We start from the raw sequence: 26762 nt of genomic DNA, 5'->3' as shown, positions 1-26762 counted from the left end.
AATCTCTATGAATTAGCGTAAGCAGAGAGAGTTTACACCCACCACACATCACTCTGTTTGGGATTAAATTCTAAAATACATCATGCAAAAAACTAATCATTTGGTTCATTCTATCATTATTTTCCCAGCAGCAGCCTTTCAGAATGAATATTACATTTAGGAACACACTGTTCAGAATATAGTCATTAAGGAACTGTCAACCATAGTTATTGTGTTCATGCACCAGTATTCTTCTTCCCGAATGAAATGCACTTGACTTATCTCTGGGAGACAAATGTCGGAAGTATTTTAAACTAGTCATGAAATTAAAACTTGCCAGCACAGCAACTAGTGATTAAGGCAGTCCCCCAGAGTAGATTCCAGTGTACAATCCAAATGTCCACACTGTGCTTGTGTTAGTACCTATGAGGTATCGATCTTAGATGGGTTGCTTTATAAGGAAAGAATGTGAATGCAGTTAGTGTAATGAGTCAGTCAGCTGTCGTCTATACCAGATGATCACAGGTGACAAAAAGATTGCTTTATGACTGTTAAATGGCACGCAATCAGTATATAAACATGTTGTGTTGATCCTGTGCTCTGAGACTTCCTGAGGGTAGCATTACTGAGGTGTAGCACTGATACTGTCTCTTGTCGAAGTCTTCAGATTATAACGGGCTAGTGTATGATTAGATGATTAGTAGGGTTGTTGGAGGCAATGCTGCCACCTTTGAGTTCCTGAGACACACACACACACACACACACACACACACACACACACACACACACACACACACACACACAACCTATTTCTATACTCAAACATCATTACATGGAGTTTGGTATCTAGACAGTAACAAACGGCTTCTGCACCCAATTGATTCTACTCCTTACTATGTAGGGCATTGCTTGCCAAATCCTTGGACCTGAAAATAGTATGCCAGAGTTGGGTGAAGAGTTCAAAAGGATCTAAGGGGATATAATGAGGTTATCAGAAGCAACAATTGACACCAAATAGAGTTAAAATTCTTTCAAGTTTAACTGTGGAGGAAGAGCAAGGAGGAAATTAGATATTGACATTTTTGTAAACAAGAAAATTAAAAATCAACATTAAAAATGTCAAAGATGAAGACACGCCACTTTTAGGAGTTGCTTTTGCAGCCAAGAAAGACATTCCCACTCCCGTAACAAATGTGAAGCCTGTAAACAACAGACTAATGAGAATCATCCTGATGTGTGCAAGTAAACACACACACACACACACACACACACACACACACAATCAGTACATGCATGCCGATCGATGTTGAAAATAAAGCTAATCATGAAAGGGTACGCAGAACAAGGGAAATAATAGAAGTAGTACTATGTAATAGTGCACAAAACAATATCAAAATCTTTTTAGGTGTCTTCAGTGCACAGATAGGCAAAGAAAGGAGGAAACAGTTGGGAAATTCCCAGCACACTAATGAACCAATCAGACTGCTCTCACCGAGCAGGTGGCACAGTGGCTAGCACACTGACATCGCGTTTGGGAGGACAATGGTTCAATCCCGCGTCTGTCCATCCTGATTTAGATTTCCCGTGATTTCCCTAAGTCCCTCCAGGCAAATGCTGGGATGGTTCCTTTGAAAGGGCACGGCCAACTTCCTGCCCCGTCCTTCCCTAATCCATTAAGACTGATGACCTCGTTGCCTAACATGCAGGCAGGCCAAAATGCACAAAAATTAGTGGAACTCTGATGGATATTCAGCTGTAAAATCATGTCAGTACACTTCAAAAAGAAACCATCAAAACTCCCTCATCATTGAATTCCAAACTGATCATGTATCAATCTCTTTTTCAAACCACAGAGAAATTATGAATATTCAAGTCAGAAAGGGTGAAAATATAGGCTCAGACCATCACCGGACAGGAATAAAACCAAATTTAAAACCTCAGAGGTTCACAAAAGAAAGACACAAATCTCAAAGTTTGACAGTAGTAGTATACCACCGTCTCTCATGGAAAAATTAAAGAAGCAGCAGTCATACCACCGTCTCTCATGGAAAAATTAAAGAAGCAGTCATATAGTTGGTCACATCAAAAAAATAAATTGATTGAAACAGCTCAAACACTAATTCTCCACAGAAAAGGAAAAAGCACGCTTGGTGGGACAAAGAATGAGCACGTGGAATCTAGTCTTGGCAGGATGCTTACAACAATTGGAACAGTAGTAGTGAAGACCAAAAGGAAATACAAAAAGGACCAACAAGTTGAAACTGATAAATACTTTGAAATACTTCAAAGAACTACTTAACTATCTAGAACCAATACAAAGATTGTCACCATAAGAACCTGAGGACACAGTTGCCACTGAGGAGTTGTTTGAGGTGGAGGAATAGAAGGTAATCGCTCGGCGCAAGATCAGGATTGCAGGTTGGGTGGTCTAAAACTTCATAACTGCCAAATGATGATGAAATTACCACACAGATAAAAAAAATTCAGAATCAATAAAACATCAGAGGAACAAGAAATCATAGAAGAAATCCTCAAATCTGCATGCTCAAACTCCATAGAAGAAATGATCAAAATCATGCAAGACTTGGCTAATAGAACAGAAAATCGGAAAAAAAATTTGAGGCGTGTTTCTTAAGTAAGGTCCGTATGAACATAAGTACACAACGAAAGGTTATTTATAAAAAGTGAATTTATTTTCTGAAAGTACATATTTCACTCTAATTTTTGACATAGTTGCCAAGTTGTTGAAACACGTATCATACCTCTCGACCAATAAAATACCTTCCTCATAAAAACCTGCTGCCTGCTCCAATAACAAAGAGTTAACTGCCGGTTTCACGTCGCCATCGTCATTGTAACAGTTGCCACTGAGGTCTTGTTTGTGGTAGAGGAATAGATGGTAATCGCTCGGTGCAAGATCAGGATTGTAGGGTGGGTGGTCTAAAACTTCCCAGCCAAAACTGTCCTGTAAATCGTGGGTCTGACATGCAGTGTGATGTCTTGCATTGTCATGGAGAAGGACAATTCCCTTTGTCAGAGAGTCACATCTTTTGTTTTGAATTGCCCTTCTCAGGGTTTGGCAGTATGCTTCTGCATTGATGTGGTTCCTCGTTGCACGAAGTTGACCAACAAAACACCATGCCTATCCCAAAACACCGACGCCATGATTTTGTGCTGGGACAGAGTCTGTTTGGCCTTCACTTTTACAGGCGAGTATGTGTGTCTCCATTCCATGCTCTGTTGCTTCGATTCGGGTGTGATATGCGAAACCCACGTCTTGTCTCCAGCTATGATCACCTTCTTCGTGATAACGAGTCAAGAACTTCATCGCACACTCAAATCTTGGGTTTTTGTGATCCTCTGTTAGGAGTTTCAGGACCCAACGGGAGCAGTTTCCTGAATATTAGGTGTTTAGAAACAATGTTGTAAAGCACTTATATCGACATGTCAGGAAATTCATTTGAGAGAGCTGCTATTGTGAAGCACCTGTTCTCATGAATCCTCGCTTCAACTGAAGCCACCAAATCATCTGTAATCAAAGAAGGGCGACCGGAGCGGTCCTCATCATGGACGTTGTCATGGCCATCTTTGAGTTCTCATACCCACTTACGCACTTTTTTTTTACTCGTAACAGTATCACTGTACACTTTGCAAATCTGCCAATGAATTTCTGCAGCAGACAGGTTCCTTGCTGACAAAAATCGTATCACTGAGCGAACCTCCCACGCTGAGGGCGAGTTGATAGTCTTAAACATCTTGAAAGCACAGAACAGAGCCATACATGTTAGCTACAGAGCTGAAACTGAGCACAGTTGTTTCCGAGGCGTGGCGGTATATGACGCATGCGCTCGTTTTTTGGGGTATGCATGGGAACTACTAGTGCCTACAACAAAACAAACCTTACTTAAAAGCACGCCTCGTATGTTGATTCACTCATTACACAAGAAGAGAGACTGAACAGATGTGAATTTGTTGTTCTTGTTGTTGACTGGTTGGATGCAGCTCTCCATGCTACTATACGCTGTGCAAGCTTCTTGATATGGTATGGATATAACCAGAAACAAAAAATAAAAGAACATCAGGCAGGATTTACACCAGGCTGTTCATATCCATAGCAAATCTTGAACCTTACGTAAATGCTAAGACATGCGAGAAATGGTACATAAAATTTAGTCTGCACATTTTTCTATTTCTGAAAAACCTATGACTCAGTTGACTGCGAATCACACTTTCATATATTAAAAGAACAAGGTCTACGTGTGAAAACACTTGCAGTCATAAAACAGACACTTACAGACATAAGAGTCTGAGGTTAAATTTATGGCAAAAATCTCAGATCATTTTGAAATAAAAACAGAGATAAGACAAGAAGATGGAATGTCTTCATTACTTTTCAAGTACATTCTTGAGAAAGTGAGCTTGAGTGGCGCAAACAGAAGTAAGCCTTCAAAAATGACCAGTCACTTCTACATCTACATCCATATTCTACAAAGTGAAGTACATGGCAGAGGATATTTCCCAGTTATTAGGGCTTTTCCTTGTTCCATTCGCATGTAGAACATGGGAAGAATGACCGTTTAAATGTCTCTGTGTGTGACGCAATTAATCTGATCCTGCCCTCACAACCCTTAAAGCAGCAATATTTAGGGGTTGTAGTTTATTCCTAGAGTCATCATTTAAAGCCAATTCTTGAACTTTTGTAGGTAGGCCTTTTTCCCGTTTGAGTTCCTGAAGCATCTCTGTAACACAAGCATCTCTGTAACACTTGCTTGTTGTTTGAACCTAAAGGTAACAAGTCCAGCAGCCCGACTCTGACTTGCTTCAATGTCTTCCTTTAATCCGATCTGGTGCAGATTCCAAACAATTGAGCAGAACTCAAGAATAGGTCACTTATAGTCCTATACATGGTCTCCTCTACAGATGAAACACACATTCCCAAAATTCTCCCAATTAATTGAAGTTGACCATTTGCCTTCCCTACTATGTTCCTCACAAGCCAGTTCCATTTCATATTGCTTTGCAGTGTTACATCCAGATATTTAAACTGTGTGACTATGTCAAGAAAGACACTTCTAATGCTTTAACAAGCATAAAGATTTTCTTTCCCAACACATTTGCAGTAACTTACATTTTTCTTCATTTAGAGCCAGCTGCCATTCATTACATCAACTATAAATTTTGTCTAAGTCATATTGTATCCTCCTATAGTCACTCACCTTTGAAACCTTCCCCTACACCACAGTGACATCAGCAAACAACCACAGACTGCTGCCCATCCTGTCTGCCATATCGTTTATGTATATAGAAAATAATAACGGCCCTATCACACTTTGCTGGGGCCCTCCTGACGATACCCTTATCTCTGAACAACACTTGCTGTCGAGGACAACATACTACGTACAGCTTCGAGTCACTCGCATATCTAAGGAACCTATTCCATATGCTCATACATTTGTTAATTGTCTGCAATGGGGTACTGTGTCAAATGCAGTGCAGAAATCTAGAACTCGAATCTGCCTGTTACCCTTCATTCACAGTTCACAGAATATTATGTGAGAAAAGGACAAGATGATTTTCACATGAATGATGCTGTATAAAACTGTGCTAATTAATGGATGTTAAGCTTTTCAGTCTCTAGAATACTCAGAATATACTGTAGAATTCTACAGCAAACCAATTTTGAGGATATTGGCCTGTAATTTTGCAGATCTGTTGTTTACCTCTTCTTATGTACAGATGTCGCCTGCACTTGGTTCCAGTTACTTGGGATTTTGTGACTGGGGGAGAGAGTCATGCTAAACGCAAGCCTTGTAAGGGGCCAATGTTGTAGAAAACTCTTACAAAACCATATTGGGATTCCATCCAGAATGGAAACTTATCTGTTTTCAACTCTTTTACCAGGTGTACCGGTATGAAATAAGCGTTAAGATACAAATGTGTCGATAGGGGACATTTGTTGTGAACAAGCCTTAACTTTTTTTTTTGTTTGGTTGGTATGACATCTGTCAAAGCTATTTAGTATACATCAAGTCATGGAACAAACATAATCATGTATTTCCATCGTGTTAACAATGTCGAATTTTGTACCAGAAAGTGATGATTTGCGGAAAGCATTAATTTTTTGTTTTCATTTGAAAAAAAGTGCTGCAGAGTTGCATTGACTGCTTGCCGAGGCATATGGTGATCATGCTCTATCAGAAGCAACATGCAAAAGATGGTTTCAACGGTTCAGAAATAATGATTTTGATGTAAGAAATGAAGAACATGGAAGACTACCAAAAAAGTTCGAAGACACAGGATTGCAAGCAATATTGGATGAAGATACTTCGAGTCAGATGCAAAATGCAGCAATGCTAAATGTTGCACAACAAACAATTTCTGACCGTTTGAAAGCTATGGGAAAGATCCAAACGTGTGGAAAATGGGTGCCACATGAATTGAATGAAAGACAGGTGGAAAACCGGAAAACCAGTTGTCAAATTTTGCTTCAAAGACATGAAAGAAAATCAATTTTGCATCGAATTGTTACTGGCGATAGATTTATTTTAAGAATCCTAAACGGAAAAATCATGGGTTAATCCGGGACAACCATCAACATCGACTACAAAACCAGATCGATTCGGCAAGAAGACAATGCTCTGTGTTTGGTGGGATCAGAAAGTTGTGGTGTATCATGAGCTTCTAAAACCCGGTGAAACTGTGAGTACTAATCGCTACAGACAACAAATGATCAATTTCAACTATGCATTGATCGAGAAAAGACCAGAATGGGCCAGAAGACATGGCAAAGTAATTTTTTTACACGACAATGCACCTGCACACAAAGCAAAACTGGTTCAGGATACAATCAAAACACTTGGCTGGGAGCTGCTATCCCACCCGCTGTATTCACCAGACTTGGCCCCTTTGTTTTCATCAATGGGACACACATTGGCTGAGGAACACTTCGATTCCTATGAAGAAGTCGAAAATTGGATGTCTGATTGGTTTGCTTCAAAAGACGAGCATTTCTATTGGTGTGGTGTTCACAAATTGACAGAAAGATGGTCAAAATGTATAGAAAGCAATGATCAGTACTTTGAATAAAATGTTTTTACTTTTCAATTCAAAATTAGTGTTTCATTTTCACAAAAAAAAAGCTCATTTCATACCGGTACACCTGGTAGTTGTTTCTCTGTACCAGGGATGCTTATTACTATGTCATTCATATCGGATTCTGCGCAATGGTCAAAGAACAATATGTTTGTGTGATACTCCTGCGTGAATGATATCTTAAACACAGAATTTAAAACTTTGACTTTGGTTTTGCTATCTTCAGCTGCCACATCAGACTGGTCAGCAAGTTACCTGATGGAAGCCTTAGACCCACTTAGCGATTTTACATAAGACCTAAATATTCTGGAGGTTCTCTGCCAGATCTTTTGCTAAGATATGATGGTGGTAGTTGTTGTACACTTCAGGCATAGATCTCTTCACAGGTGCACGTATCTCTACCAACCTTTGACTGTCATTATTTGTGCGGTCACTTTTGAACCAAGGGTGCAACAGCCTTTTCTTTCTTAACTTTTTCTGAATTGTTGCCATCCTAGTCCAAATAATCTATTATTCTACTTTCAGTAATTGATAACTATAATCTTAAAATCATAATTATAAGGAACAGTCAAATTGAAACAAGACAGATGGAAAGAAAGAAAGTAAACTATTTATTATTTCAAAAGTAATGGGAGGGCCCATCTATCTCGTTTTCATTTGACTGCTTCTTATTTGAATTATTACACATTATTTTCACATAGTATTATTTTTTGTGGTGCGATACTTTCTGCTGATGGCCATTTTGTACCCGTTTCGTATCCTGAACTTGTAAAAGGAAAAACTGTGTCGTGGTTCATCAAATGACGAAACACCAGAAAAGAAGGTAAATAATTGTTTCAATATCAAAAAGAGAAATACTCACTTGAAATTTGATGCAATTATTGTTGCACAAAGTCAGTATCATCATCTGAATAGGTGACGTCATTGCTCTCACTGTCGTTCTTAACAAAATTTTGCTCCAATACAAACAAAATTTCTTCCTCTGTAAGAAAATGAGAAGCCTTGTCTTTCATTTCTTTACATACTAAATGAACAGGTGCTACCATTCAACCACATGATTCCATACTACAAATAGATACTACTGGCTGCTTTAGAAAATACATTTTCGCCATGTGTCGGCTGTTTTACAAACTACATGTCCTTGCAACATGATGTAGAATGCTGAAACCTGTCAATACATGTGATTCGTATTGAAATTTTCGTGTCGTGTCAATTGATGGGCCTGACAGTCAAAGTGTTAAAATGGGAAGATAAAGAGGGAATGTGTATTTGGTGAATAACCCCTGTGGGTTCGGGGGTAAGAATAGGCCCACGGTATTCCTGCCTGTCGTAAGAGGCGACTAAAAGGAGTCTCAAACGTTTTGGCCTTGTGAGATGGTCCCCTAACGGGTTTGACCTCCATCCTTCTAAATTTTCCGAAGAGCGAGCCGATTGGGGAAGGGTGCCTTACAAGGAGCGATGTGTCCATCATGCATTACCATCTCTAGCCAGGTTTGTCGTCATCGCTTAGCAGTCCCGCTCACCTACCATCTCTTGGGCGTGGATTTGTTCTTGGGTGCAGTTTATTGCAGTCTGCTATGCTGTGTCGCTTTATGCGCCAATGACGATATTGGACTACATCACCTGAAATCCAGCACGGTAGCCAGTCCGTTGTGGTGGGGCCGCCATGTTCCCTGTTGGTTGTAGCCCCCTGACTACACAGGGATCGCTCTGCTGATGCCAGCGCCGTTAACTCCCCACGTATGCCAAGGAGTAGATGCCTATCTCCTTGGGGCATTGGGACTCCCGGCAATGGCCATCCTGCCAGGTGGTCGTTGCTGAGGCTGGGTGGCGCCCGTGGGGAGGGCCCTTGGTCGGAGTAGGTGGCATCAGGGCGGATGACCCGCAATGAAGCGTGGTACATCATCTCCTGCTGGCGGCCAGCCGCCAGCAGTCTCTAAGCGTTCCAGGGCTCAATACAACGCAACTACATATGACCCCAAATCGTTCCCCTCCCTGGCTACACCATGGGAGGAACGAAAGACTAAGGATGCCAGCGAACCATACTTGCCCCGCTACCTGGTGTGTATGAGAGCTGATGGTGAATCCTTTACATCCATGAAGCCTCAGTTCTTCGTCGAGCACTTAGAGGACAAGTTCGGGGAGGTGGAGGGCTTGTCCAAAATGCGCTCGGGCTCGGTTTTGATCAAATCGGCGTCCTCCGCCCAGTCCCGCCGGTTACTCGATTGTAACAAGCTGGGGGATGTTCCGGTTACAATCGCGCCCCATAAGAGTCTTAATATGGTCCAGGGCATAATATTCCATCGGGACCTTCTATTGCAGTCCGATGACGAGCTTCGCGCCAATTTAGAGCGGCGAGGTGTTCACTTCATCTGGCGCGTACATCGTGGTCCAAGGGATAAGCAGTTTGCCATCGGTGCCTTCATCTTGGCCTTCGAGGGTGATATTTTACCTGAGAAGGTCAAGGTGATGGTCTATCGTTGTGACGTCAAGCCATATATCCCTCCCCCGATGCGGTGCTTTAAGTGCTGGAAGTTCGGGCATATGTCTTCCCGCTGTACTTCCAGCCTCACATGTCGAGATTGTGGACGCCCATCCCATCCCAATACTCCATGTGCTCCGCCTCCCATCTGTGTAAACTGCGGAGAGCACCACTCGCCTTGCTCGCCGGACTGCAGGATCTTCCATAAAGAGCGCAAAATCATGGAGTATAAGACCCTGGACTGCCTGACATACACTGAGGCCAGGCGGAAGTTCGACTGCCTCCATCCTGTTCGAATGACTGCCTCTTACGCCGCGGCTACTACTGTTATGGCCCCATTAGCTCTCCCTCAGACTGCCACCTCTCAGAGCCGGAATGCTACACCTGCCCCCTTGATGGTGGGGGGCACTTCACTCCCTGCTGCTCCTGCACTACCTGCCTCAGGAGCAGCAACCCCCCAACCATCGGGGACATCAGTCCCCACTTCTAAGCTGGGGAAGCCTCAAACTTCCCTGGCTCGAATAGCACGGAAAGGGTCCCTTGGGTCCCTTCCTTCCCAGGTTTCCGCCTCTGGGAAGGGTGACGTCAGCCAATGGAAGAAAAGCAGACCAGCGGCTGGTCGCAGGGCTTCCCGCTCCTCCTCTGTCCCGGAGACTGACTCGCTGGAGCCCTCCCAGCCAATGAAACCCAAGGACCAGAGAGACAAGACGAAGAAGAAGACCTCTAAGGCCAAGGACCACGCGGTGGCATCCACCCCACTTCTCCCTACAGGCTCTGCGTCCGAGGATAAGGTGGAGATCCGGGCGTCCGCTGAGGTCCTGGATCTCGCCGGATCCTCGGACACCATGGAAGCAGATTGTACTGGTCCTCCATCGGTGGCAGCAGGTGACCCAGTGGCGTGATCTGCCTCCTCGGCCCCTTCACGCCTTTTTCGGACATGGACAAAGCGATACTCCAGTGGAACTGCAGCGCTTTTTTCCACCACCTTGCTGAGCTTCGCCAACTCATCAGCAGTCACCCTTTCCTCTGCATTGCCCTACAGGAAACTTGGTTTCCGGCAATGCGGACCCCTGTCCTACGTGGGTATTGGGGTTATTACAAGAACCGGGCAGCTTATGAGAGGGTATCTGGTGGAGTCTGCGTCTACATCCTTAACTCTGTCTACAGCGAATGTGTACCTCTTCACACGCCTTTAGAGGCTGTCGCTGTAAGGATGTGGACGCCTCAGCCTATTACTGTCCTCAGTTTGTATCTTCCGCCAGATGGTGATGTCTCGCGTCATGTGTTGGCCGCATTGATAGCACAACTGCCTCCTCCTTTTGTGTTACTGGGCGACTTTAACGCCCATAACCCCCTGTGGGGTAGCGCTGCGATTACTGGCCGGGGTAGAGATGTCGAGACTCTTCTCTCGCAGCTTGACCTCTGCCTCTTAAACACGGGAGAGCCGACACATTTCAGCGTCGTCCATGGCACATTTTCGGCCATCGACCTTTCTATCTGCAGCCCCGGACTTTCACCATCCATCCACTGGAGTGTCCATGACGACTTATGTGGTAGTGACCATTACCCCATCTTTCTGTCACTACCACAGCGTCACTCTTCTGAACGCCCCTCCAGATGGGCTCTGAATAAGGCTGATTGGGGCTTGTTCTCCTCTCTCGCCACTATCGCACCTCCTTCCCCTGACACCATTGATGCGGTGGTTCAGTCGGTCATCACCGGCATCGTTTCTGCGGCGGCATCTGCGATTCCCTGTTCATCCGGGTCCCCTCGGCGGAGGACTGTGCCTTGGTGGGCGCCCGAGATTGCAGAGGCGATTAGAGATCGCCGGCGGGCTCTTAAACGCCATAAGCGGCACCCGTCCTTGGAGAACCTCATCGTTTTTAAACAGCTCCGTGCCCGTGCCCGATGCCTTATTCGCCAACGGAAGCAGGAGTGCTGGGAACGGTATGTTTCCACCATTTGCGTCCGTACCTCTGCATCGCAGGTTTGGGCTAAGATTAGGCGACTCCATGGCTATCGGCCGCCTGTCTCTGTCCCTGGGCTTTCGCTGAATGGAGTTGTGTTTACTGACTCCGACACGATTGCGGACCGGTTAGCAGCGCATTTTGCTCAGTGTTCTGCATCTACGAATTACCCACTGGCCTTCCGCTCCCAGAAAGAGCGGTTGGAAAGTTGGAGGCTTTCCTTTCACACATGCCACGCGGAGTCGTACAATGCTCCTTTCAGCGACTGGGAGTTCCAGAGTGCCCTATCTGCTTGCCCTGATACGGCTCCTGGGCCAGACCGCATCCACAGCCAGATGCTGAAACACCTCTCTGTGACTTGCCAGCGACGCCTCCTAGATGTTTTCAACCGCATCTGGGTTGAGGGTGTGTTCCCGTCTCAATGGCGAGAAAGCATCGTCCTCCCCGTGTTGAAACCTGGCAAGAACCCGCTGGAGATGGACAGCTACCGCCCCATAAGCCTCACCAACGTTCTTTGCAAGTTGCTAGAACGTATGGTGAGCCGGAGGTTGAGTTGGCTCCTCGAGTCTCGAGGCCTTCTGGCTCCGTCTCAGGGTGGGTTCCGTAAAGGCCGCTCTGCCGTCGATAATCTGGTCTCCCTAGAGTCTGCCGTCCGTACAGCCTTTGCACGCCGCCAACATCTGGTTGCCGTCTTCTTCGAAATGCGGAAGGCATACGATACGACTTGGCGATATCACATCCTGGCCACACTTCATGGGTGGGGTCTTAGTGGCCCGCTCCCGATTTTTATTCAGAATTTTCTGTCGTCTCGTTCCTTCCGCGTGCAGGTTGCTGCGTCCCATAGTTCCTCCCGGGTCCAGGAGAACGGGGTCCCACAGGGGTCTGTCCTCAGTGTCTCCCTGTTTTTAATTGCGATCAATGGGCTCGCTGAGGCGGTGGGATCGTCCGTCGCAGCTTCGTTGTATGCAGACGACTTCTGCCTCTACTACAGCTCCGCTGGCATTGCAGTTGCTGAGCGCCAGCTGCAGGGCGCTATCCGCAAGGCGCAGTCGTGGGCTGTAGCGCACGGCTTCCAGTTTTCGGCCGCTAAGACCTGCGTTGTGCATTTCTGCCGGCGTCGCACGGTTCACCCTGAGCCACGCCTTTACCTTGACCTCTTGCTGTGGTAGAGACGCATCGGTTCTTGGGACTGGTATTTGATGCCCGGTTGACTTGGCTGCCTCATATTAGGCAGCTTAAACAAACATGCTGGCGGCATTTAAACGCTCTCCGTTGCCTTAGCCACACTGGATGGGGTGCCGATCGGTCCACCTTTCTCCGGCTGTATCAAGCGCTGATCCAGTCCCGCCTTGATTATGGGTGTGTGGCTTATGGTTCGGCATCGCCATCAGCGTTGCAATTGCTGGATCCCATCCATCACTGCGGGATCCGACTCGCCACAGGAGCATTTCGGACAAGCCCTGTTGACAGCTTACTTGTGGAGGCTGGTGTTCCTCCATTGCGGATCCGGCGCGACCGACTTCTGGCTGCTTATGCTGCCCACATTTGTAGCTTGCCAGGGCATCCCAACTACCGTCTCCTGTTCCCGCACTCGATCGTCCATCTTCCAGACAGGCGGCCCCGGTCAGGGTGTACGATTGCGGTTCGCATCCGGGCTCTACTGTGTGGGATTGAGTTTTTTCCTCTCCCGCCTGTTTTCCGGGCCAATCTCCGTGTGCCCCCTTGGTGTGTGCGCCGACCATGCATTCGGCTGGATTTGGCACAGGGTCCGAAAGACTCGGTCCCTCCTCCGGCCCTCCGCCGCCGCTTTGTTTCTCTCCTTGCCGAGTTTCCCGTTTCTGCCGTGGCCTATACCAACGGTTCGATGGTCTCTGGTCGCACTGGTTACGCTCTTACTCTAGAGGATCATTGTGACCAACGGTCGCTGGCACCCGGGAACAGTGTTTACACTGCCGAGTTGGTTGCCATCTATCGCGCCTTAGAATATATCCGCTCCCACTCAGGTGAGTCCTTTGTCATCTGTAGTGACTCCCTGAGTGGTTTACGAGCTCTTGACCAGTGCTTTCCTCGTTCCCGTCTGGTGATGGCCATCCACGAGTCGCTCCATGCTCTTGCTTGTTGCAGCCGCTCCGTGGTCTTTGTTTGGACCCCAGGTCATGTCGGCATCCCGGGCAATGAGCGGGTTGACACGCTGGCTAAACAGGCAGTGAGTTCACCGGCTCTGGAACTCGGCCTTATGGAGTGTGATCTCCTGTCGCTTTTGCGCCAGTAAGTGCTTGGTGCCTGGGGTGACGAGTGGCGCACCCTGCCCACGCCCAACAAACTTCGGGCGGTGAAGGAGACGACCGGTGTGTGGCGCTCCTCCATGCGGGCCTCTCGGAAGGACTCTGTCGTCCTCTGCCGGCTGCGCGTTGGCCACACGTGGCTGACGCATGGCCATTTGTTGCGCCGGGAGGACCCACCGCTATGTCGCTGCGGGGCAGCTCTGACGGTGGTCCACATTTTGGTGGACTGCCCGCTTTTAACAGGACTCAGGCAGACGTTTGCGCTGCCTGATACCCTCCCTGCCCTTTTATGTGATGACGTTGCTATGGTGGACCTCGTGTTGAGTTTTATTCGGGCAGGGGGTTTTTATCGTATGATTTGAGTGTTTGTCCTTTTATTTCCTGTATTGACTTGGGCCTTTGGCCTGTGGTTTTAAACTGTGGGTTTTAATGTCATTTGGTGGTTGGCTTTTCCTTATTTTCATGGTCGGCCAACCACCTTCACACTCGGTGTGATTTTAGTTCCGTTTGTCTGGTCTTTGTCTGTCTTTCTTGTATTGTGTCGTCCCTTGTCTCAGTTCTCCGTTTTTAACGACTGAAAGTTTTTATTTCATGTGATTTTATCGTGGAACAAGGGACCGATGACCTTAGCAGTCTGGTCCCTTCAATCCCACACCCAACCAACCAGCCATTGTGCAGTTCAACGCTACTGCAGATAAAATTCAACTACAATTCGAAGATCATCATACAGTTTCAAAGGAGACCAGTAAATTAATTATAACATGAATAAAGAAAAAGTACAAATTGATAATAAAATTATAGAAGCGGTTGATAAGTTTTTATATTTAAGGCAGTTGAAGAAGTGGCAGGGCAGACAAGGAGAGAAATAAACAGTATAGACAAAAGATTACCTGGAGTGTTTTTTGTGACTAAAATAGGGCTTTCAAAACAGTGATTCCAATGTGTCTCAAAAGGAAAGTTGGTTAGGTTAGGTTAGGTTTACAGTCAGTCTTGTATTACCAATTTTGACTTACAGCAGTGAGACATTGACTTTTAATATCAAAATCACTCGAAATCTGATGGTTGTTCAGCAGGCAGTGGAGAGATGCTTGTTGAGGGAAAAGTGTAGAGGAGGCATTATCCAACAGTGCTTGCTTGATGGATGATGATGGTAAACTGCACTGTGTTATGGATAATTGTCACGATAACACTGCCAGTTATTACTTTAATCAGTCACACATTTCGGAACTGTTAACACTGTATCTGTTGTATGTTATTCAGGTGGGAGAGCCTCCACCAGCATCGGGCTTGGTGAATGGTGAAGTTGAGACAGTTCTGTACCAGTCAGTAGCCTCATCTCTGCCCACAACTATGCCACAGATTGTGCATGTCTCTCAGTCCGAGCCTTCATCACCCAATAATTGTGGTGGACCCCTGTCTGCTCCACAGCAGGTAAGTACTAATTTCCGTCTACTTATGTTTGAGAGGCATGTAAATTCGTATTCATCAAACTGGATGGGTCCTGTGATGAGCCATCTTCTTCATAAGCCCATGCCACTGCAGTGAATTCAGGTCAAAGGTCTAGCAGGCTTATTCCCAAACCTATTTGTTGTCAGATATCTTCATTCATTAATTATTTGTATTTGTTTTCTAGAAGCAACATTGGAAGAATTTCTTTTCTGTGAACTGGAGACATTTTTTATTTGATCCAGTAACAGTTAGTGTTTGTGATTTATATGTTAGTATATTTAGGAAGTGCATGTTGTACAAGCTGATCTTAGGCCCTTGTGGACATTTTCAGTCAAAATGTATCAGATGTACTACATGGTAGAAATTGGAAGCAAGCATTTTGTATTCTGCTCCAGTTTCTTTGTGTATTGTAATCTCTGAGAAAATAATACTACCCAAGTCTGAAAATGTCATATGTATCTCCCCATCTACAATCCACAGTTAAATTGTTGAAAAGTTCCTATTCACTGTCAAGCAAACTATTGTGGTTTCACTGATTTTAAGAAACATTTTCACGAGTTATTCATGCCAAAGATCTAGTTTGGTTTGCATTGCCATTTCTGTCTTGCCCAAGATCAACAAAAACTAAGAAACTTCCTGTCAGATTAAAACTGTGTGCCGGACCAAGACTAGAACTCGGGACTTTTGCCTTTCACGGACAAGTTCTCTACCATCTGAGCTCTCCAAGCACAACTCACACCCCTTCCTCACAGCTTTACTTCCACCAGTGAGGACAGGGTGTGAGTCATGCTTGGGTAGCTCAGATGGTAGAGCACTTGCCCACGAAAGGCAAGGGTCCCGAGTTCTAGTACTGGTCCGTCGCACAGTTTTAATCTTCCCGGAAGTTTCATATCAGTGCACACTCCACTGCAGAGTGAAAATCTCATTCCAGAAACAAAAAATAAAGTATTATTTTGGAGCCTGCCTTTGAGTGCTTTTAAAAATTCATCAATTTTCATGAAGAATGTGGATAAAAGACAGTTTCCTCATTGGACCCCATTCTGTGATACGATCAACCTTGACCTTTGATTCTGGACATATATACAGTTCTTGGTTTCATAATGTAACCATCTTACACATGTTGTTGTTGTTGTGGTCTTCAGTCGTGAGACTGGTTAGATGCAGCTCTCCATGCTACTCTATCCTGTGCAAGATTCTTCATCTCCCAGTACTTACTGCAACCTCCATCCTTCCGAATCTGCTTAGTGTATTCATCTCTTGGTCTCCCTCTACGATTTTTACCCTCTACGCTGCCCTCCAATACTAAATTGGTGATCCTTGTTGCCTCAGAACATGTACTACCAACCGATCCCTTCTTCTGGTCAAGTTGTGCCACAAACTTCTCTTCTCCCCAATCCTATTCAATACTTCCTCATTAGTTATGTGATCTACCCATCTAATCTTCAGCATTCTTCTGTAACACCACATTTCGAAAGCTTCTATTCTCTTCTTGTCCAAACTATTTATCGTCCATGTTTCACTTCCATAAGTGGCTACACTCCATACAAATACTTTCATAAACGACTTCCTGACACTTAAATCTATACTCGATGTTAACAAATTTCTCTTCTTCAGGAACGCTTTCCTTGCCATTGCCAGTCTACATTTTATATCCTCTCTACTTCGACCATCATCAGTTATTTTACTCCTTAAGCAGCAAAACTCCTTCACTACTTCGTCTCATTTCCTAATCTAATTCCTTCAGTATCACCCGATTTAATTTGACTACTTTCCATTATCCTCGTTTTGCTTTTGTTGATGTTCATCTTATATCCTCCTTTCATGACACTTTCCATTCCTTTAAACTGCTCTTCCAAGTCCTTTGCTCTCTCTGACAGAATTAGAATGTCATCGGTGAACCCTAAAGTTTTTATTTCTTCTCCATGAATTTTAATACCTACTCCAAATTTTTCTTTTGTTTCCTTTACTTCTTGCTCAATATACAGATTGAATAACATCGGGGAGAGGCTACAACCCTGTCTCACTCCCTTCCCAACCACTGCTTCCCTTTCATGCCCCTCGACTTCTATAACTGCCATCTGGTTTCTGTACAAATTGTAAATAGCCTTATGCTCCCTGTATTTCACCCCTGCCACCTTCAGAATTTGAAAGAGAGTATTCCAGTTAACATTGTCAAAAGCTTTCTCTAAGTCTACAAATGCTAGAAATGTAGGTTTGCCTTTTCTTAATCTTTCTTCTAAGATAAGTCGTAAGGTTAGTATCACCTCACGTGTTGCAACGTTTCTGCGGAATCCAAACTGATCTTCCCCAAGGTCCGCTTCTACCAGGTTTTCCATTCATCTGTAAATAATTCGCGTTAGTATTTTGCAGTTGTGACTTATTAAACTGATAGTTCAGTAATTTTCACATCTGTCAACACCTGCTTTCTTTGGGATTGGAATTATTATATTCTTCTTGAAGTCTGAGGGTATTTCGCCTGTTTCATACATCTTGCTCACCAGATGGTAGAGTTTTGTCAGGACTGGCTCTCCCAAGGCTGTCAGTAGTTCCAATGGAATGTTGTCTACTCCGGGGGCCTTGTTTCGACTCAGGTCTTTCAGTGCTCTGTCAAACTCTTCACGCAGTATTGTATCTCCCATTTCATCTTCATCTACATACTCTTCCATTTCCATAATATTGTCCTCAAGTACATCGCCCTTGTATAAACCCTTTATATACTTCTTCCAACTTTCCGCCTTCCCTTCTTTGCTTAGAACTGGGTTTCCATCTGAGCTCTTGATATTCATGCAAATAGCTCTCTTTTCTCCAAAGGTCTCTTTAATTTTCCTGTAGGCTGTATCTATCTTACCCCTAGTGAAATAAGCCTCTACATCCTTACATTTGTGCTCTAGCCATCCCTGCTTAGCCATTTTGCACTTCCTGTCGATCTCATTTTTGAGACGTTTGTATTCCTTTTTGCTTGCTTCATTTACTGCATTTTTATATTTTCTCCTTTCATCTATTAAGTTCAATATCTCTTCTGTTACCCAAGGATTTCTATTAGCCCTCATCTTTTTACCTACTTGATCTTCTGCTGCCTTCACTACTTCATCCCTCAGAGCTACCCATTCTTCTTCTGCTGTATTTCTTTCCTCCATTCCTGTCAATTGTTCCCTTATGTTCTCCCTGACACTCTCTACAACCTCTGGTTCTTCCAGTTTATCCAGGTCCCATCTCCTTAAATTAGCACCTTTTTGTAGTTTCTTCAGTTTTAATCCACAGTTCATAACCAAGAGATTGTGGTCAGAGTCCACATCTGCCCCTGGAAATGTCTTACAATTTAAAACCTGATTCCTAAATCTCTGTCTTATCATTATATAATCTATCTGATACCTTCCAGTATCCCCAGGCCTCTTCCATGTATACAACGTACTTTCATGATTTTTGAACCAAGTATTAGCTATGATTAAGTTATGCTCTGTGCAAAATTCTACCAGACGGCTTCCTCTTTCATTTCTTAGCCCCAATCCATATTCACCTACTATGTTTCCTTCTCTCCCTTTTCCTACTGACGAATTCCAGTCACCCATGACTATTAAACTGTCATCTCCCTTCACTACCTGAATAATTTCTTTTATCTCGTCATACATTTCCTCGATTTCTTCATCATCTTTAGAGCTAGTTGGCATATAAACTTGTACTACTGTAGTAGGCGTGGGCTTTGTGTTTATCTTGGCCACAATAATGTGTTCACTATGCTGTTTGTAGTAGCTTACCCGCACTTCTATTTTTTTTTATTCATTATTAAACCTACTCCTGCTTTACCCCTGTTTGATTGATCCTGGTAACGACATCCTCTTGAGTAGTCCCTGCCTGGAGATCCGATTGGGGGACTATTTTACCTCCGGAATATTTTACCCAAGAGGACGCTATCATCATTTAATCATACAGTAAAGCTGCATGCCCTCGGGAAAAATTACGGCTGTAGTTTACCCTTGCTTTCAGCCATTCGCAGTACCAGCACAGCAAGGCCGTTTTGGTTATTGATACAAGGCCAGATCAGTCAATCATCCAGACTGTTGCCCCTGCAACTACTGAAAAGGCTGCTGCCCCTCTTCAGGAACCACACGTTTCTCTGGCCTCTCAACAGATACCCCTCCATTGTGGTTGCACCTACGGTACAGCCATCTGTATCGCTGAGGCACGCAAGCCTCCCCACCAACGGCAAGGTCCATGGTTCATGGGGGGGATCTTACACATATGATGATGATATCAGAAACTTTCTAAGGCCACAAATATTTTCATATGTACCTGCTTGGTACACAGTTGTAGACTTTCTTGATGTCCACAAAAAAGTTATGATTTATTTTTCTCCCAGTACATCTTGTAGAGCAATTGCGTGACAAAAATTAGCTCTGTAAGGTCTAAAATAAAGTTGTTGTTCAGGTGTGAATTAAACAGTTTTATTAGTTCATTTTGAAGTATCTTTAGTCCATGGGATCACAGAGTTAAACCACTGTAGTTGGTGCTCTTCTTCCTGTCACTCTTTTTAACTAATGGAGCAGTATTTCCTTGTTGCCAATCAGTAGGTATTGTATTTCATTTCAGATTGTGTTTAGAACTCTTACGGGCACTAGTACCCAATCACTCATAGTGCTCCGATAATTTCCACATGGAATTAATTTGATCCAGCATATCTATTGTTTTTCTTTTTATATACCACTTCTTCCATTACCCATCAGGTCGAGCAATTCACATTCATGCAACCCGAAACATGTAGGGATCTTTCTTATCACTTGATATGTCATTGCTGGAAGTTCTTCTGATTGGAGGGATTAATTTTCAGTTTTTCTGGTCACCGTGATGCTGTATAACAGTGTTTTAGTTTTTCTGCTCTCTGTATAACAGTTTTTTAATTCTCATCTTATGATATTTGGGTAGTCAGCTCTTCCTTGCATTTGTGTTTCTCATCTGCTACCAACTGACTCAACTTTGGGGTCCAGGCTCACTGGCCAGAGGCAGTGGTCATGTGAGTGTTTTTTTTTTTTTCGGGAAGAATGCCTTTTGGTCAAAATCTCTCACGTTTAGCAGTCGTTTTGTTGTCCCTGCGTGTTACTTGAATAATCTATATTCAGTAGCAAACTTTTCTTTTCATAATATTGGCATTATTCCATCCTGTGTTTTCCATTGTTTGATTTCAGCTGTAGGCAAGTGTGAAATTACTGCTCTTGGGTTGCCTCGTTCTTTGTCTTCTTTCAGGGTCCAGTTCTTAAACAAATTTTAAATAATTCAAGTCAACACAACAAGATTTAATTTTCATTTGATGTGTATTTATTGTCTTTGTGCAGATTGATGAACATTATCAGCTAGTGGATAATAAACTATGTAATTATCACTAAACAGGTCAGTAACACACAAAGACTTTGAGGACTCTTATCTTAAGTGGATATCATCCACACTCAAAGTTCAGTTTGAAATTTACAGAAGTGACTGACATTCTGACTTTCAAACAACTGTCATTGGTTACTAAACACAGACTGCCTGTGACATTGTCGACTGCACCTGGTTAAAGACTGGCACAAAAATACTCAGTGTTAAAATTGACAATAACATAAAAGAAAAAAAGTATTTTACACTTATACATATTTGACAGTTCTAATGCTTTGGACGACTTAAAGTGGTGAAGTATGTGTGTAAACTCCCACTTCTTTAACAATACGATTTACTTGAGATTGTCAGCCAACTTTCCTTGCTGGTTAGCTTGCTGCTGCAACCTCCTTTTCGCTTGTTCTCCAAAGCGTATTTACTAGGAACAGGAATTTCTCAAGACTCTTTCTACTTACAAAAATATGCAGACGTATGCAGTCTCTTTTGCTTCACTCAACAATGTATGTTTAAACATCAAACTTATGCATATCTCATTCTCCACATAAAGAAACACTGTCAAGTAAATCTCCTCTCGTATCCAAAGGTTAGAAACAAAGTTCAGGTACACATAAGAGAAAGATGGCTTAAAAACAAAGTCCATTCTCATCCTGAATATGAATATACGTCTTATCCTCTCAAAGTTCAAGACGAGCATTAATTAACAATATTTCATCTGTTCTTTTTTTTCCCCCCTCCACTACAATAGTCGAAGTCCCTTCCTCCCCTCCCCCCTCCCCCATGAACCACGGACCTTGCCGTTGGTGAGGAGGCCATACAGATAGGCGTACCGTAGGTGCAACCACAACGGAGGAGTATCTGTTAAGAGGCCAGACAAACATGTGGTTCTTGAAGAGGTGCGGCAGCCTTTTCAGTAGTTGCAGGGGCAACAATGTGGATGATTGACTGATCTGGTCTTGTAACACTAACCAAAACGGCCTTGCTGTGCTGGTACTGTGAATGGCTGAAAGCAAGGCGAAACTACAGCCGTAATTTTTCTCGAGAGCATGCAGCTTCTCTGTATGTTTAAATCATGATGGTATCCTCTTTGGTCAAATATTCTGGAGGTAAAATATTCTCCCATTCAGAGCTCCAGGTGGGGACTACTCAGGAGGACGTTGTTATGAGGAGAAAGAAAATTGGCATTCTACGGATCGGAGCGTGGAATGTCAGATTACTTAATTGGGCAGGCAGGTTAGAAAATTTAAAAAGGGAAATGGATAGGTTACAGTTAGATATAGTAAGAATTAGTGAAGTTCGATGGCAGGAGGAACAAGATTTCTGGTTGGGTGATTACAGGGTTATAAGTACAAAATCAAATAGGGGTAATGCAAGAGTAGGTTTAATAATCAATAAAAAAATAGGAGTGCAGTTAAGTTACTACAAATAGTATAGTGAACACATTATTGTGGCCAAGATAGACACGAAGCCCATGCTTGCCACAGTAGTACAAGTTTATATGCCAACTAGCTCTTCAGATGACGAAGAGATTAATGAAATGTATGATGAGATAAAAGAAATTATTCAGATAGTGAAGGGAGATTAAAATTTAATAGTCTTGGGGACTGGAATTCGATAGTAGGAAAAGGAAGAGAAGGTAAATATGGAATGGAGTTAAGAAATGAAGAGGAAGCCACCTGGTAGAATTTTGCACAGAGCCTAACCGAATCATAGCTGACACTTGGTTCAAGAATCATGAAAGAACGTTGTATACATGGAAGAGGCCTGGGGATACTGGAAGGTTTTAGATAGATTATAGAATGGTAAGACAAAGATTTAGGAATCTGGTTTTAAATTGTGAGACATTTCCAGGGGCAGATGTGGACTCTGACCACAATCTATTGGTTATGAACTGTAGATTAAAACTGAAGAAATTGCAAAAAGGTGGGAGTTCCAGGAGGTGGGACCTGGATAAACTGACAGAACCAGAGGTTGTAAAGAGGTTCAGGGCAGCATTAGGGAATGATTGACAGGAATGGGGGAAAGAGTTACCGTAGAAGAAGAATGGGTAGCTTTGATAGATGAAATAATGAAAGCAGTAGAGGATCGAGTAGGTAAAAAGACGAGGGCTAGTAGAAATCCTTGGGTAACAGAAGATACATTGAATTTAATGGATGAAAGGAGAAACTATAAAAATCCAGTAAATGTAGCAGGCAAAAAGGAATAGAAACGTCTCAAAAATGAGATTTACAAGAATGCAAATTGGCTAAGCAGGGATGTCTAGAGGACAAATGTAAGGATGTAGAGGCATATCTCATTAGGGGTAAGATAGATACTGCCTACGGGAAAATTAAAGAGACCTTTAGAGGAAAGAGAACCACTTGTATGAATATCAAGAGCTCAGAGGGAAACGCAGTTCTAAGCAAAGAAGGGGAAGCATAAAGGTGGAACGAGTATATAGAGGGTGTATACAAGGGCGATGTACTTGATGACAGTATTATGGAAATGGAAGAGGATGTAGATGAAGATGAAATGAGAGATATGATACTGCATGAAGAGTTTCACAGAGCACTGAAAGACCTGTCGAAATATGGGCTCAGGAGTAGACAACATTCCATTAGAACTACTGACAGCCTTAGGAGAGCCAGCTATGACAGAACTCTACCATCTGGTGAGCAAGATGAATGAGACAGGCGAAATACCCTCAGACTCCAAGAAGATTATAATAATTCCAATCCCAAAGAAAGCAGGTGTTGACAGAACTATCAGTTTAATAAGTCACAGCTGCAAAATACTAATGCGAATTCTTTACAGACAAATGGAAAAACTGGTAGACGCTGACCTCGTTTAAGATGGTTTGGATTCCGTAGAAATGTTGGAACACGTGAGGCAATACTGGCCCTACGACTTATCTTAGAAGATAGATTAAGGAAAGGCAAACCTACATTTCTAGCTTTGCAGACTTAGAGAAAGCTTATTGACAACGTTGATTGGAATACTCTCTTTCAAATTCTTAAGGTGGCAGGGGTAAAATAGAGGGAGCGAAAGGCTATTTACAATTTGTGCAGAAACCAGATGCCACTTATAAGAATTGAGTGGCATGAAAGGGAAGCAGTGATTGGGAAGGGACTTAGACAAGGTTGTAGCCTATCTCCGATGTTGTTGAATCTGTATATTGAGCAGGAAGAAAAATTCGGAGTTGGAATTGAAATCCATGGAGAAGAAATAAAAACTTTGAGGTTCGCTGATGACATTGTAAATCTGTCAGAGACAGCAAAGGATATGGAAGAGGAGTTGAACGGAATGGACAGTGTCTTGAAAGGAGGGTATAAGATAAACATCAACAAAAGCAAAACGAGGATAATGGAATGTTGTCAAATTAAATCAGATGATGCTGAGGAAATTAGATTAGGAAATGAGACACTTAAAGCAGTAGATGAGCTTTGCTATTTGGGGAGCAAAATAACTGATGATGGTCGAAGTACAGAGGATATAAAAGGTAGACTGGCAATGGCAAGGAAAGCGTTTCTGAGGAAGAGAAATTTGTTAACATCGAGTATAGATTTACGTGTCAGGAAGTCGTTTTTGTAAGTATTTATATGGAGTGTAGCCATGTATGGAAGTGAAAAATGGAAGCTTTCGAAATGAGGTGCTACAGAAGAATGCTGAAGATTGGATGGGTAGATCACATAACTAATGAGGAGCTATTGAATAGAATTGGGGAGAAGAGGAATTTGTGGCACAACTTGACTAGAAGAAGGGATGGGTTGGTAGGACATGTTCTGAGGCATCAGTTTAGTATTGGAGGTCTGTGTGGAGGGTAAAAATCATAGAGGGAGACCAGGAAATGAATACACTAAGCAGTTTCAGAAGGATCTAGGGTGCAGTAGGTACTGGGAGATGAAGAAGCTTGCACAGGATAGAGTAGCATGGAGAGCTACATCAAACCAGTCTCTGGACTGAAGACCAGTTGTTGAACTGGCAAACACTTCTCTGTGCTTTTCGACCACCGTGTCTACAGTCTTCCTTCTACACACAGACAGGCGACGCACAGTAGATAGGCTCTATCACACTTATATTTAAAATATCGTGTTCGAGATGGTAGAAGGCTGAGTGGTAGAATTTATGTTGAAATTCTCGAAACACTACACAGTGAAGTTCCTTTTGCTGTTGACAGTCTAGCTTTCAAATGGCATGAATATCAGGTTTTATTTTTGTGATTGGAAGATTTTTCAAGAAACTCAAATTTTACATGTGATTATTTCAACAACAAACATTTTTGTAGTAAAATTATGAATGTTTGGAAACATAAAAAATACTGCTACAACACAATAACACCATTTTTAAATTTTTTTTAATATAGTAATGAGTGTTCTGGCAGAATGTAAATAATTTGATAGTAAAGGAGACCAATCACGGAATAGCAGAGGTGTTGACTTGTCAATTTTGGTATAAATCCTCCCAACGATCTAGAATACAACCCCCTGCCTCCTCTCCCCCCCCCCCCTCCCCCGTCCCCCCTCCCCCCCTCTTCACACACACACACACACACACACACACACACACACACACACACTCTCTCTCTCTCTCTCTCTACCTGTTGTTGTGTTGTGTCTGTGTACAGAAGCTTATCAGATAAGGTGTATATGCCCCAGGACAACTGGGAACTCTGAGAAAAACATAGCAATTTTTTTAATGTGGGAAAATCTGAATTAATTATTTTAGAATTCTGGGAAACTGTCATTGTTATAGTTTTCAGTTAAATTTTTGTAATTTTGTCTGGTAAGAGCTCATACTCTAAAAAGGAATTTTACTTTAGCCCACTACTGCAGAATAATAATGCAGCAATAAAAATAAATGAGAGAATAACATCAAAATAAAATTTTAGTTGCAAAGAAAATGCACCATTTACAACAATGTAACAAATTGTGCACACAAGCGTCTGCCGATAGCGAAATGTGTCAAAGCCTTTGGGACGAAGACTATGCAATACTTCATAACAGCAGATTGCTTTTGATGAGCAGGATGTCACAGCTGTTTACATTTATAACAGGTTGCAGAAAAATATTGTGAATTTGAGGAGTTGTACTTGGGAAGTGAATTTCCATTTACATAAGATGGATTATGTTATGTATGAGAATGTGCGATGAATTCCTTACATCACAGCACATTTGACTCTCATTCAAAATGTAACACTTTGAGGACCAGTCACTTAGAAAAATTTTTGGGACCAGAAGACGAGCCAGTTATGCCATTATTTAAAATCTTACTGGCACACTTGTGTTTGATATATCTTAAAGGGTAACTGACGCTAAGAAAGACCAAGCTTCAACATTAGTTTTTCATATTTATTTTAGTTCTTTCACTGATTATGAATTGCATAATAACAGTAGCAAACAGTATAACTATCCTTCAAAAGAATAGAAGTGAGAGTTGAGTTCATTTGGCTTTTCCATGGAAAAGACTAAGTGCTCAATGAGGTGTATTCAGCCAGGTAACCCACCGAATGTTTGGTGCACAGCAGAGAAATATGTATTCATGCATGTCAGAAATATTAATATGCTGCAGTTTAAGCTGTGCTCTTAGGAGCGTGCCTAACCACAACCTCCTGAAAATAAAAACGTCACAGAAAATTTTTTGGCATGTGAAAGCTTATCTTTTCTTGTGGCTATACTGTATGTATATTTATTTAAACCATTAACTTTTCCTATTTATGTGTATGTACTACTTAACAGTGATGTTGCTATTGGCTGACTACATGATGTTTCCTATGCTCTGGATATCTGCTCTCATTCGCTAACGATATCACGTGACATGAGCTATGATTGGCTGACAAAAGTGCATCGTGCAACATAAACTTGATTTCAGTGCTTCAGAAGCTACTGTGTTGCTTTGGTGGAATTGGTATTTATAGTTTGTAATACAAAAATATGCTGTGTGCTTGCTGCAGTTCATCAGAGATCTTTCCAAAATGCATTGTTTTTCTGGATTTCATTTCCTTAAGTGCCCAGAAAGTTCTACACAGGTGTATAAAATCCTTACCATTCAAAGTACTGTTAAGTTCTACAGCTCTGAGGGAAAGTATATTGTCACTTAACATGGAAAAACTGTACATTCACCCACGATATAATGTATTTTCATCTGTAAAAAAAAGTATATTTTTAA

The 26762-nt window shown here is 42.9% G+C and overlaps 1 protein-coding gene across 4 annotated transcripts in view; it reads left to right on the top strand.

Moving 5' to 3' along the window:
• The window catches only part of LOC126279055 (zinc finger protein 729-like), a 194432-nt gene that overhangs the window by 22335 nt on the left and 145335 nt on the right, over nt 1-26762 (top strand). For all 4 annotated transcript variants that reach the window (XM_049979485.1, XM_049979482.1, XM_049979483.1 and 1 more), the window contains exon 4: nt 15066-15236. In XM_049979485.1, the coding sequence (XP_049835442.1) occupies nt 15066-15236 (171 nt within the window). The remainder of the gene's footprint in view (nt 1-15065; nt 15237-26762) is intronic.

The sequence above is a fragment of the Schistocerca gregaria genome, chromosome 6 (assembly GCF_023897955.1).
Source record: "Schistocerca gregaria isolate iqSchGreg1 chromosome 6, iqSchGreg1.2, whole genome shotgun sequence".
In the NCBI taxonomy this organism is placed as follows: domain Eukaryota; kingdom Metazoa; phylum Arthropoda; class Insecta; order Orthoptera; family Acrididae; genus Schistocerca; species Schistocerca gregaria.
This window is presented reverse-complemented; position numbering and strand designations above follow the sequence as displayed.